At 47.2% G+C, this 12,084-nt stretch overlaps 1 protein-coding gene across 2 annotated transcripts in view; it reads right to left on the bottom strand.

Annotated features, from left to right (window-relative positions):
* Positions 1-12,084, bottom strand: part of LOC8028096 (protein O-mannosyl-transferase Tmtc3) — a 328,600-nt gene that overhangs the window by 302,289 nt on the left and 14,227 nt on the right. Inside the window, exon 2 of one of the 2 annotated variants that reach the window (XM_040214192.2) lies at positions 11,192-11,308. The exons of the other annotated variant lie outside the window; for it this stretch is intronic. Coding sequence (XP_040070126.2) covers positions 11,192-11,308 — 117 coding nt within the window. The remainder of the gene's footprint in view (positions 1-11,191; positions 11,309-12,084) is intronic. 2 annotated transcript variants of the gene reach the window in all.

Raw genomic sequence — 12,084 nt, forward strand, 5'->3', positions numbered from 1 at the left:
GTGAGCAGAAAGTGGCGCGCTCCGTAGCATACCCGCGATACTACCAGGGCCTTGACCATTCTTTTGGCAACGTCTTGTGTAGCTCCTCTGCGCGTATTGCAGACCCGCCGTATCGTGTCGAGCTGCATTGCTTGGGTGCGTATCGTTGCCCAGGCGCCTCGATCCTTTCCCTGTCCCCTCGGTGGTGATTCCCACGATCTTTACCGAAAGGCACGACCAGATTTGCTGCTTCGCAAGGATCAGCCTGAGTTGCGCCGCGTTTCCTTCTTTCACTCGAATTTCATTTCTGGTGACAACCGTGCATTGTCTTCTCCGGCGCAGTTAGTTGAGCTGTTAGTTGAGTGCCGATCGCGTCGAGGCCAGCTTGTACTGTCTCTTGCTGTTTTTCGAGATCATTCGCACGAGCCCAGACCGATACATCGTGTGCGTATATATACCGTGAATTTCAGGACGGGGATCTTGCAGAGTTCGTGGGCTAGGGCCGCCATCTTCACATTAAAAAGTGTAGGCGAGAGGACCGAGCCTCGTGGGACTCCCATGCGGTTCGTTCTTGGCTCGCTCTCGTGTTTACCGCAGCGTACCGAGTACGTTCTTCCTTCCAGAAAACACCTAACAAAGTGGAGGATTCGTCCCGGGATACCAAGTCGGCTGGCTTCCCCGATGATTGACGAGTGTCGTACTGGATCGAACGCTTTTTGCACTTAAATGGTCGCGATGCATGTCCGGAATCTTGACTTGTGTACGTTGTGGATGACGTCGGCCCATATCAGGGCCAGACTCTCGAGTGCCCATGGAAGGGCCTGAACCCCGACTGGGTTGGGTGAAATGCTTCTGTTGTCTCGAGACGCCATTCGATGCGCGCTAACACCATCTGCTCGATGACTGCACGAGTACGACGTGAGTGAAATAGGTCGATAGTTGCTTAGGGATTCTTTGTCCTTGCCAAATTTCGGAATGGGAACACCAAAGAGTGTTCCCACTGCTTGGGTAGCTTGCCGGTGATCCAGATGTGATTCATCCAATCTAGCAGCTGAAGTTTGGTATTTTCAGGTAAGTTATAGAGCATGGTGAACGTGACCTTGTCCGGGCGAGTGCCGAGCGTGATTTCCCCTTGTGCAGCGCCCACTTGAGATCACCCGAAGTGAACGGTCGGTTCATGTTTTCGTTATGTGCTATAGGGTCTCAATGTTGTACGGACTCCCGAGGCCCTCGTCGTCCATGGTTGAGGAAAGAAACATTCCCCGCCATGTTCACAAGCTGCTTTTCCGTCTCATCCATCTTCAATGCTAGCCGTGAGGGTGCCCTTCTTGCTCTTCTTCTTTCCGAGCACAGCTCGGCTTACGGCCCAAAGCCGTTTAAACGAAGTCTCCCCACTTAGAGAACAGCTGAAGTCTTGCATGCGTCCGTTGCGGTACCGTTGTGCCGCTTGGAGGCGCTTAGCCCATTATCGCAGGAGTTACAGGTCGGAAGTCGGGGTGTCTTCCTCGGCTATCTTCTCGGTAGTAGCTTCTTTCAAGGCGCCGTTGAGCATGACTCTCAAAGTTGGACCCGGAAAAGTCATCCGCTTCCACCGCTTGGCGAAACATATCCCAGTGAATCGTTTTCGCGATCTTTTTCTTGCTGCAGAATTTAATTCTCCGAGTCGGCGAGAACTCAAAATAGAATGGACGGTGGTCGCTGCCTCAGAGGTCAACGGAACGCTACCAGGTGTGGTGCTGGGTGTAAGGATTCAAAGTCCACGTGAGAGTGCTGAAGGTTAAAGTCACCACTGTAGAGTTTTGTATTTCTTCGGGGGGGGGGGGGGGGGGGGAAGGGGGGGGGGGAGGGGGGGGAAAGATCGTGTAAAACCCGATTCACCCGTAGTCATACTAGTGTTTTTTGCCTCTTACTGGCCGCCAGTATATTTATGTGATGATGTTCACTTGCAGATGGACCGTGGTGCTAACTGCCACTATGCTTCCTGGTTATCATCGCAGTACGTCGCCAGGCCAATCCATTTTGGCGTGACAGGCACAGGCACGCATTAGCCACACAGTTATTCTTTTCGTATGAGAATCGCGGCTGGCGGTGCTGAACCACGATCGCCAGGAATGCAGGCCTATTTGCGTCTTTTTCTCTACCTTTCAGCCGTTTCTAAACACAAGCCAACGCGTTGACTGAAACACTAGGACCGACTTCCAAGGTAAATAATACCGTGGTCAATCTTGTCAAAATCTATTTGTATTGCGGCCGACGCAGATATGCGGGGTTCGAGTTAAGAAATGACTTGAATTTCATCAGCGCTTCAGTTCTGAGGTCATGATACGCAAACCCTTCTGGTGCTGAAACTTTATAGCGAGGGCGCGATCAACGTCTGGTCGACTGGTCTGGAGCATTCCCAACTGCCACTTGCAGTTCTGCAATTTACTCTGATTTCCTCGATCTTTGCTTGGATTTTTCATTGACATAACTTGTTGCTGAACCTACTCCGAGTCTCGCTCACTCCTCTGACTCTAACCTTGCCTCTTCCATATCCTACTTACCGGGTATTAGCGATCACAACATTCTACAATTCTCATTGCTAGCACCAATGTCTGCTGCTAGTAAATCAACAAAACATTTCTTTGACAAATTTTGGTGCTATAAATAACGAATTACCTGGCTTCCTTGACAAATTCCTTCGTCATTTTTCTGAACGTTCGGTTGAAAGCAATTGGTTCATATTTAAAAATAAATTAGTCTCTCTAATTAACGTATTCGTTCCATATAGGTCTATTAAAACGAATTCCTTGTCTCCATGGTTTAATGTAACACTTAAGCGCCTTAACAACAAAAAGAAACGTTTGTTCTGTTCTGCAAAGCTATCTTATAGTGACGCACGTTGGAAAATCTATCACGTACTGATGATGCTTATAAACTAGCCATCAGGGACGCCAATTTAACATTGTTTAATGTGACCTTACCCTCCATGTTAATTAACAGTCCTAAACAGTTTTGGCGCGTTTTGAATGGAAACCAAAAGAACGATACCTCGCTCACTAATAATGGTGTTGTTATACCAAATGACCAATGTGCCTCATTACATTTTTGTAAAAGCGTTCCGCCACCCTGTGTACCTATAATTATAACTTTTTGCCTATGGATGCTCTTGTAATTGACTATGACGGGATTGTAAAGTTGATTGATAACTTAAAAACATCTTCGTCTTTTGGAGTTGACGATGCCACCTCATACCCCTTAAGATTACTAAAAATTATATCTCAATTTACCGTTTCAAGATTTTCCAGCAATATCTTGCTTTCGGTGTACTTTTCCTGAGGATTGGAAAATAGGGAAGGTGATTCCACTCCATAAACATGGCGAAAACCATAGTCCTCTTAACTATCACCCCATTTCCTTAATCAGCACACCTTGAAAAACTTGTAGAGAACATAATATTCACTCATTTGGTTAACTGCTTAGACTCTAATTCGTTCTTTTTCCGATCCCAACATGGCTTTCGTAAATCCTTTTCCTGTGAGACTCAACTGCTGACCTTCACTAGTGATGTGCTTTCCATACTTGACCGTGGATCCCAGATCGACTGCGTTATTTTAGTTTTCTGCAAAGCTTTCGACAAAGTTCCTTATAAACGCTTACTCTTTAAACTCGGTCAAGTCAATCTCGATCTTAACGTGCTGTCTTGGATTACAGGTTTTTTAACTAATCGATCTCAGTTCGTTCATGCAAAGAATGTGAATTCTTTGAAACCTGTTACTTCTGGTGTACCGCAAGGGTCTGTCTCGGGGCCCTTGTTTCTAGATTACGTAAATGACTTACCATTGTGTGTATCGTCATCTATTAGCCTCTTCGCTGATGATTATGTAATTTATCCAGAAGTCACTAATACAACTGACATCACCCTTCTTCAATATGACTTACGAGCTGTGGCTGATTGGTGTGATTTGTGGCAAATTTCCCTTCACACTAACAGATGTAAACGATGAAAATATCCCGTCGAAATACTACATCTTCCATTTACAGACTTTTTTAAATTTTTCTTGAAACTGTACCATGCTACATGTACCTTGGGGTTCACGTTACTTCTAACATATAATGCAAAACGCATACTGACCACATTATCGCCAACGCCAACTTCATGCTTAGATACTTAAAGAGAAACTTTAGGTTAGCCCCGCTGTCGCTAAAAATACTCATTTATAAAAACCCTTGCCCGTTCCAAACTAGACTATGCCACAGCAATCTGGGATCCGGATATCTCAACCCTCGCGGCTGATCTTGAAGCCCTACATAATCGCGGTGCCCGTTTTATTCAATTCAATTCAAGCTTTATTTTCCAGATATACACTGGAGGGACCTCCAGACAAAAAGCTGCTATGTGAGCAGCTTGACGGGGTCTGGGGTCCTGTAACAAATGACAGCAGCAACTTCGCGAAAATATCCTATGTACATTCTGTAAAGTATATAATATCACAAATTAATACATTTCTCACGGCACAACGTCAGACCAACAAGTAAAAAAAAAAGAAAAAAAAAGAAACATTTCTTATGATTTTAAGCAAAGTATGAGCGAAGTTTATTTTTAGGAAGAGTGAAAGCATTGCTACTATGAAGATGCCATTTATTTAAGAATGTCGGAATGTTGTAGTGAAGAGATTGAAGATTGTAATTTGTGCGATTTCGAGGAACCAACCATTTCTCTGGAAAACGTGTATTGATTGTGCTTTCATGTAAAGTTAGTTCGGAAGTGCAATATAAAAAATTCATGAACGTAGAAGATGAGAAGCGGATTGAATGAAGTAGGCGGTACTCATAGAAATGTTCTACACGAATTACTTTGTATTTATGAAATAAGGATTCAGTATGATAGTTATACGGAACATCCGCAATAAAACGCAATATCTTTTTTTGAAGTAATAGAATGCTATTTAAGTTTGTCTTCGTAGTTGTTCCCCATACCAAGTGACAGTAATTCAAAAGAGAACTGAATAAGGCGTAGTATATTTTTAGCTTAATGTTTACCGGCAAAAAACTACGGCACCTAGCAACTGCCCCCACTACTTGAGAAAGTTTTTAGAGCGCAGCTCTTAGGGGCCCGTTCCCGGCTTGAGCGGCGTCGGCGTCGCCGTCGCCGTCGGCGTAACCAAGGTCATCCCAAGGTCACGTGACCCCCAAGGTCACGTGACCCCTCCCAAGGTCATCTCAAGGTCACGTGACCCTTTGAAGGTCACGTGACCCCCAAGACGTGACCCCTCTGAGGTCACGTGACCCCCGAGGTCACGTGGTCCCCTCCCCAAGGTCACGTGACCCCTCCCAAGGTCATCTCAAGGTCACGTGACCCCTGAGGTCACGTGACCCCTCTGAGGTCACGACCCCCGAGGTCACGTGATCCCCTCCCCAAGGTCACGTGACCCCTCCCAAGGTCATCTCAAGGTCACGTGACCCCAAGGTGACCCCCACGTGACCCCCAGGTCACGTGACCCCCTGAGGTCACGTGACCTTGAGGGGACCCCCATGTGACACCCAAGGTCACGTGACCCCCAGGTCACGCTTCCCCGAGGTCACGTGACCCCCTCCCCAAAGTCACGTGACACCCCCCCCCCCGAGGTCACGTGACCCCCCCCCCCCCCCGGAGCATATTAAAGAATGACGGGAGGAGGAGGAGAAGGAGGAGGGGTCTACCCTCCCCTCAGTACCCCTCACTCCTCCTCCTCAAGAGCTGCGCTCCAATTCGGCGTTACAGGGAGTTGTAAACGGCTTTCACTTTTTTTTGTTAAATATTCAATGTGGTAATTCCACATCATATGTTCAGAGAAGTACACGCCAAGAGTTTTGTGTTGATGTACTATTTCGATTGACGCGTTTCCAATCACTAGGGGATTTGTAATATTTACTAATTTATTAACGGGTCTAAATAGAATTGCTTTTGACTTTAATGTGTTAATTTTTAAACCATTGACATCTGACCAAAAAAAAATTTTTCTAATACGCAATTTGCCCTTCTTATAAGCTCATCAACATCGTTACCGGAAAAAAGAAGACTCGTATCATCTGCATAAATTATAAATTGAGCTTGATCAGTAATGTCTACAACATCGTTTATATAAGCATTAAATAATAAAGGTCCCAGGATACTGCCTTGTGATTTGTGGATATATTTACTATCACCGCACATCTAGTGTCTCAACTATGAAAGCAAATTTATCGCTTGCTGCTCTTTCACTACGCCGAAAAATATCTCGTTTGTGCTTTTTTTAATAAAATGTATCCCTCATATACTTCACAAAAAAAATGTTAATTAAATCATGTTTTCATTTCATCGCGCATATATCATCAATTTAAAGTCGGAATTCCTCATTGCATTACCTCAGTCTATTATAACTCTCTTATTCCCAAAACATCTTCAGAGTGGAACCGCCTTCCCGCGCAATCGGTAAACATATATCATCCTTTGACCTATTTAAAAGTGCGCTGACTGCTTACTTATGCTAATATTTTTTTCTGTTTGTTTGCCCTATTTTACGATTTCTAAACTTGTTTACTTTTTCTTTTTAAACACTTTTAGTGCTTGGCTTCTAGTGTTTGTATATTGTTTGTATTTCGTATTCGTCTTGTCCCACTCCCCTCTGTAATGCGTCAGGGCCTTGAGGGTACTGAAATAAATAAATAAATAAGTAAACGCTCTTAGATCTATCAGATGACAAGCTCCTCAAAAAAGCGGCGTTCACAATCGGTTCTTCTCTGTTGCCTGCACGCGAGCAGGCGAGGGCGGATATAAAGTCCTTCGATAAAATTCACGCTTTCAAGTACCGCCAACTACTATTGTGAAAACGCGCAAGGCACGTGCCACGAGCGGGTGCTCAGCCGCCATTCGTTTCCAAGGGCCGCTCGAGACACGGGCCTTGTGAACTGGTGCATTTGACGCTACTTGCAAGACAAACGTCAACACATCGGGAGGCTTCATAGCGGATAGCGTTCCTAGCGCCACCGGCGCCAACGCTTCCATGGACAACCAAGAGCAATTTCTGAACGACGCTGTTTTTGGCGCCGACGTTTGCGCCAACTTTATTTTTGCCATAAAAACCTCGATAAAATTTCATCTCACCGCAGATAAGCTGTACCATAGCCTCCTCTATAGTGACAAAGCCTGGCAGATCGGCACGAGAAGTGGCCGGCGAAATTGAAAAGGTGGAGCGGCAGACAACCGATGAGAGGAGAGCCACGTGACGGGCTCCCCGCTGCGGCGAAACGCCGAAACACATTTCTCCCGAGTGATGGAATGTCCGCTCGTGCTCCTCGCGTTCCACGCGGTACCGCTTCCTTTCTCGTCGGGTTTGAAAACCATGTTTCGGGTCCTCGCCGCTGCAAAAACTGTGCGCTGACGTCCAGGTTCCCGGAGAAATGCACTGTCCTACCAGATCCTGGCGTTCCAAATCTGCGACCGGGCACTCTATGGCTCCGTCGTCGAACTGCCAGGCTTTGTGAGTATAGAAGAGGTTATGTCTGTACTCAACGTTCCGCCAATTACGCAGTTTCTGTCCACTGGGCGGGGGAAGGGGAGGGGGGAGGGGGGGGGAGGTGGCGACGGTGGCCAAGTGGCCCAGCGCACAGCAGCTCGGAGCACGTGGGTCGCAAGCTCGAGCTGCAGAACCCCTGCCCTTCTCTATATGGATGATCGTATACGGCGTGCGGTCCTGTATCACTGGGGACTTTTAGCAAACCGTTAGCACCCTTACAAAAATTATAAATTAGTTTGAATCGAGTTTCTAATGTATCATTATAGAGTAATTAGAAAACTGAAACTTATTGATAATTTTTGTATGAACATGTTCCGCGTATCGCACTACGGGAGCCTTTGAAGCATGCTTCAAAGGCTCCGGTAAGTGCGACGCACGGAACACGGTAAAGGTTTGCTAAAAGTTCCTACTACTGCGTGATGCACGTTAAAGACCCCAGGCTAGGGGTAGTACTGCATAGGCTAAATTTCTCATCTACAGCTGAGACACCAGACGCCCGTGGAGGCTAACTTACGGCAGTATAAACATGCAGTGATGTCACTAGGTTCAGTGGCACCTGTGGCGATAACACGCCGCGAACCCCCACCCCCCCCCCCCGCCGCCCCCCCCCCCCTTTTTAGCGATGCCACTGTAAACATACGCACAACATTATATTTTATTGGGCGGGCAGATAAAGTAGTGAGTGCCCCCCCCCCCCCTTTTTTTATCTCAGTAGTTTCTTGACCGACGGATAGACGGCGTTGACGCACTCGCCGCCATTAGGTTGCTTCAATTTGGTTGGTTTCGGTTTCAGCTTGCACGCGACGGTATTGCTGTTTTATGTAGTTTCTGTTTCACTTTGTGATACAAATGTGTTCCTTGTGGTACACAACCAACGAAACAGTGATACTGAGCCACTTCGAAAACTACGAAGTGGTTTCGAACGTAAATTGCGGCCATTATTATTATTAATATTTCTTACAAACACATAAGATGTTTTGGATTAAGGTCGGCGGCGAAACGACTGAAATGATGTACATGTCATTGGCTACGTCTACTGCAGTACCCGATGACACTAGTTCGCAGAAAAATAAACTAACGAAGAGACATGAATGTGAAGAAGCAGGTCGACAGCTTGATTAGCAACGTGCTGAATCGGGAAGAACAGAGGAACTCGCGAGTTTTCTACTCATTCCTTCTGTTTAGCGGACACCAAACTTGAACTTCGCAGACTAAAAAAAGACAACCTATAATGACGCAGAAAAGTTATAAAAACAAATAATAACGTCTCGGTCTGTTTTATTTAAGAAGTTAAGTATTCGAGAAATATTTCGACAATCCGAATAGTAAATTTCTTCATTTATCAACCCTGTTAAAGTATTCATTAACAACGTTTCATATTATTGGCCCTAGGAAATAAACTATCTTTATACGGTCATTTGCTTACGGCGTACTCAAGATGTGATACAAGCGGCAGGCGCGTCAAATAAAGATCGTGGCCGTCGAGTACCGTGACACTTATCATCACTTGCGAAGGACACGTTCTATATGGTGTGCTTCAAAAGCAAGGCCAAAGCTCGGAGTCATCGCATCCGGCGAAATACTACGTGGCGACCACATGATTTCTCATTTCGCTTCGAGGCGGCAAGCGAAAGAGGGAGAAACCGAAAAAAAAAAAAGTAATTTCATGGTCCCTTTAAAAACAAAAGGGACAAACGGCTCCGTCGAGAACTCTTGACAAGTGGCGCAGAATACGTGGGTGCCCCGACTCACGTTCAGGCGGCTAGCGGCGAGCCTCTGCTTGTGTCCCGCCAGGCAGGGGCATAGGCCAGGCCGGGTCCCGACCTCGACGCGGACGACCACGTGCTTTGCTGGACGACGGAGCGCCGGCAGAGCGGCCGCCGCCCGCACAGACCGAGCCGAGCGCACACACGGTCGACTCTTCGACCCAGCGCGGAACCCAGCCTCCCCTCACCGACCGAGGCGCTCCCGACGGCGGCGCGCCCGGGGCCCGAGCCGGAGCTCCCCAAGTGTCCCGGAAGAACGCTCCCGACGAGGAATTTGGAAGAGAGCACTCCAGTCCGGTATACGTCAGAATCGATAGAGCGTCCAGTTTGCCCGTTTCTCAGCTAGACAAGTGGATCTAACGTGTCAGAGTAATTGACGGCTTGTAATCAGAAATAATCATAATAAATAATCATAATAATAATAATAATAATAATAATAATAATAATAATTTCGAACGACAACACAGTGTGCTGCGAATGGCGGCGGCAGCTGTTGCATATTCGAAAGATGAGCTTAGGAGACTTGCTTTTAGTTGGGCGCAATATTTGCTTTCTAAAGTGCATCGACCGAAGCGCATCAACTGGGAAAGAGCGGCGGCGAGCAAAGACTGGGAGAGGGAGGAAGCGACAGCGCGTCTTACCATAGGTCACGTGGTTGCGCGAGGGGCGACGGCGATGGCGCGCATCCCGCAATCACGGGGGTTTCTGCGCACGAACGTTACCGGATTTAACTGCAAAGGGGCGCTAAAATTGACGCTTAAAAATAATAATCATTATTATTATTATTATTATTTGTGGTTTCTTCGACATATTACGTTCTGTTCTGCTTCACAAAAGGAGACAATACAACACCTTCAAAGAAAAACGGATAAAATACACTAGGCTATTATTCCGTATACAATCAGATATTGTCCATAACACTCAGCGGTTCGTCACCATGTGCTCACGTAGCAATAAGTGTCCATACCAATCCCGCGAAATACAAAGTGCAACAAAATCAATAAAAATAATTCATTCCAATGTATCTTAATTTCGTAACACCTCGAATAGCTTCATTGAGCCGCAACACTCGTATATGTTCCAGGTAACTCCTTCCGTTTTAGCAGAGCGAACGACGACGCGATCTCCCAGCGTTCGCCCTGCCAATGTAGAAACAGGGGAAGGCTTCGCGCGAGGAGCAACAAAACCCACGCGCCCGAACACATTGGCATCGTGTCGATTTTCATTGTTGTTTTTGTGCCCCATACTACGATACTCACGAAAGAAGCGTCAAAAAAAGGTTAAATAAGCGCGGAGGTATAGTAGGCTGACAGTGTTAGTCGCGCGGGACGCTGCCCTCTGCAAATGGCGACCGCGGGACCAACGGGTCAAGGATGCAGGTATACGCTGAGGGGCTCACTGGAAAAGAAGGTCAATGCTCCTTTTTCCAGCCATGCGTCCATGTCCAGGCCTTTCGCCAAGGGCACCCTTCCGGGTGGCACCCGCCCCCTCCTTCCACGTATGCGCCACACGCAGCGAGGGGAATCCTTTCGTCGTAGTTGAGCACACAGCTACCGCGTTGTCAGGCACGTGTGTAGACATAGCTGTGACGTGTTTATTAAAAGAATTTCATGCCGTTCGCCCGATTCGGTTTCTAAAAAAGGGATCTGAATTTTATATTATTTTTCTGTAACGCGTTATTCGTGATCAAAAACACGTTCTTTAATTTCTGTCGCTCGTTGAACTGAGCGGAAATCTTGCTCCGCGACAGACGCTAGCCTGCCTACGAGTCACGATTGTGGCAAGCCGAAAGGTTGAGGCGTAGAGAACGCCATGGACCGTGGTGGGACTTTTCCGAAAGGTGATTGTGGGATGTGTGCCCCAGGAAGCAGTTCGAGTCTCATGCAGTGGCATGCGGGCATGCGAGAGACAGAGAGAGTGTCGGTGTACCAGAGGAGCGGAAGAAGAGGCCCGCTGAGTGTCCAGGATTCCCTCGGAGCCACTTTCCCGGCCGTCGTCTACGGGCCGCCCGTGTGCCCGGCACTCGCTGCTGGAGGCGGCACTCACCTGCAAACGAGCAGATGGGCTCGACTCGGTCTTCGCGCGGATTCAAACTCCATGCATGTCAGGGTGGCCCCGGGAGAAGGAACGACAAAGAGAGAGGCAGAAGAGCGGAGAAAGAAAGCAGAGGGTAGGCGTGTTCCTTTGGTCGCGACCAGTCCAAGTTGCTCGAATGGTCGTAACTTCATTTGTTTTTATGCGATGCGCGACGCCGGTATTTTCCTGCTCATTAAAACCACGATAAGCTAGATACAGACCCTGCAAGTGCTGTTTGGCCCATTGGGACTACCGATGTCCGGGTTGTCTATGCCCCACCCCCTTCCGCCCGAAATGCATGGGACCTTTCTCTCCGGAAATATTTTATTAACTCAACAATTTACCTGCCTTACACAGAGTCAAAAAAAAAAAAAAAGACGAGTTATTTTTTTGCGTGTTGCAGACTGAAAACATAGCCGCGAGACGAGCTTGTTGCTACGGTTCAGCGACTGTGGCCTTACTGTTGGCCCTGCTTCGATGTAACACGGACATTCGAGCAAACACCTCGGGGATGGCAAGGCCGTGGTGCTAGATTTCCTACGTCACGTACTGGAGGCCAGTGCGGGGCGCAAAATGGAAACGAGTGTTACGTCAAATAAAAGTCGTGCTCAATTTATTTTATTCACTTATCAATACTGTCACCCCTATGTACGGCTCTTACAGGAACGCTAAAATATATTTAAAAAGACATCATTGCACACAATATTTCGAAAAAATCGGTTAGCAATACAGAGAAGCAGCATAGA

The sequence above is a fragment of the Ixodes scapularis genome, unplaced genomic scaffold (assembly GCF_016920785.2).
Source record: "Ixodes scapularis isolate PalLabHiFi unplaced genomic scaffold, ASM1692078v2 PGA_scaffold4__175_contigs__length_147842914, whole genome shotgun sequence".
Lineage (NCBI taxonomy): Eukaryota > Metazoa > Arthropoda > Arachnida > Ixodida > Ixodidae > Ixodes > Ixodes scapularis.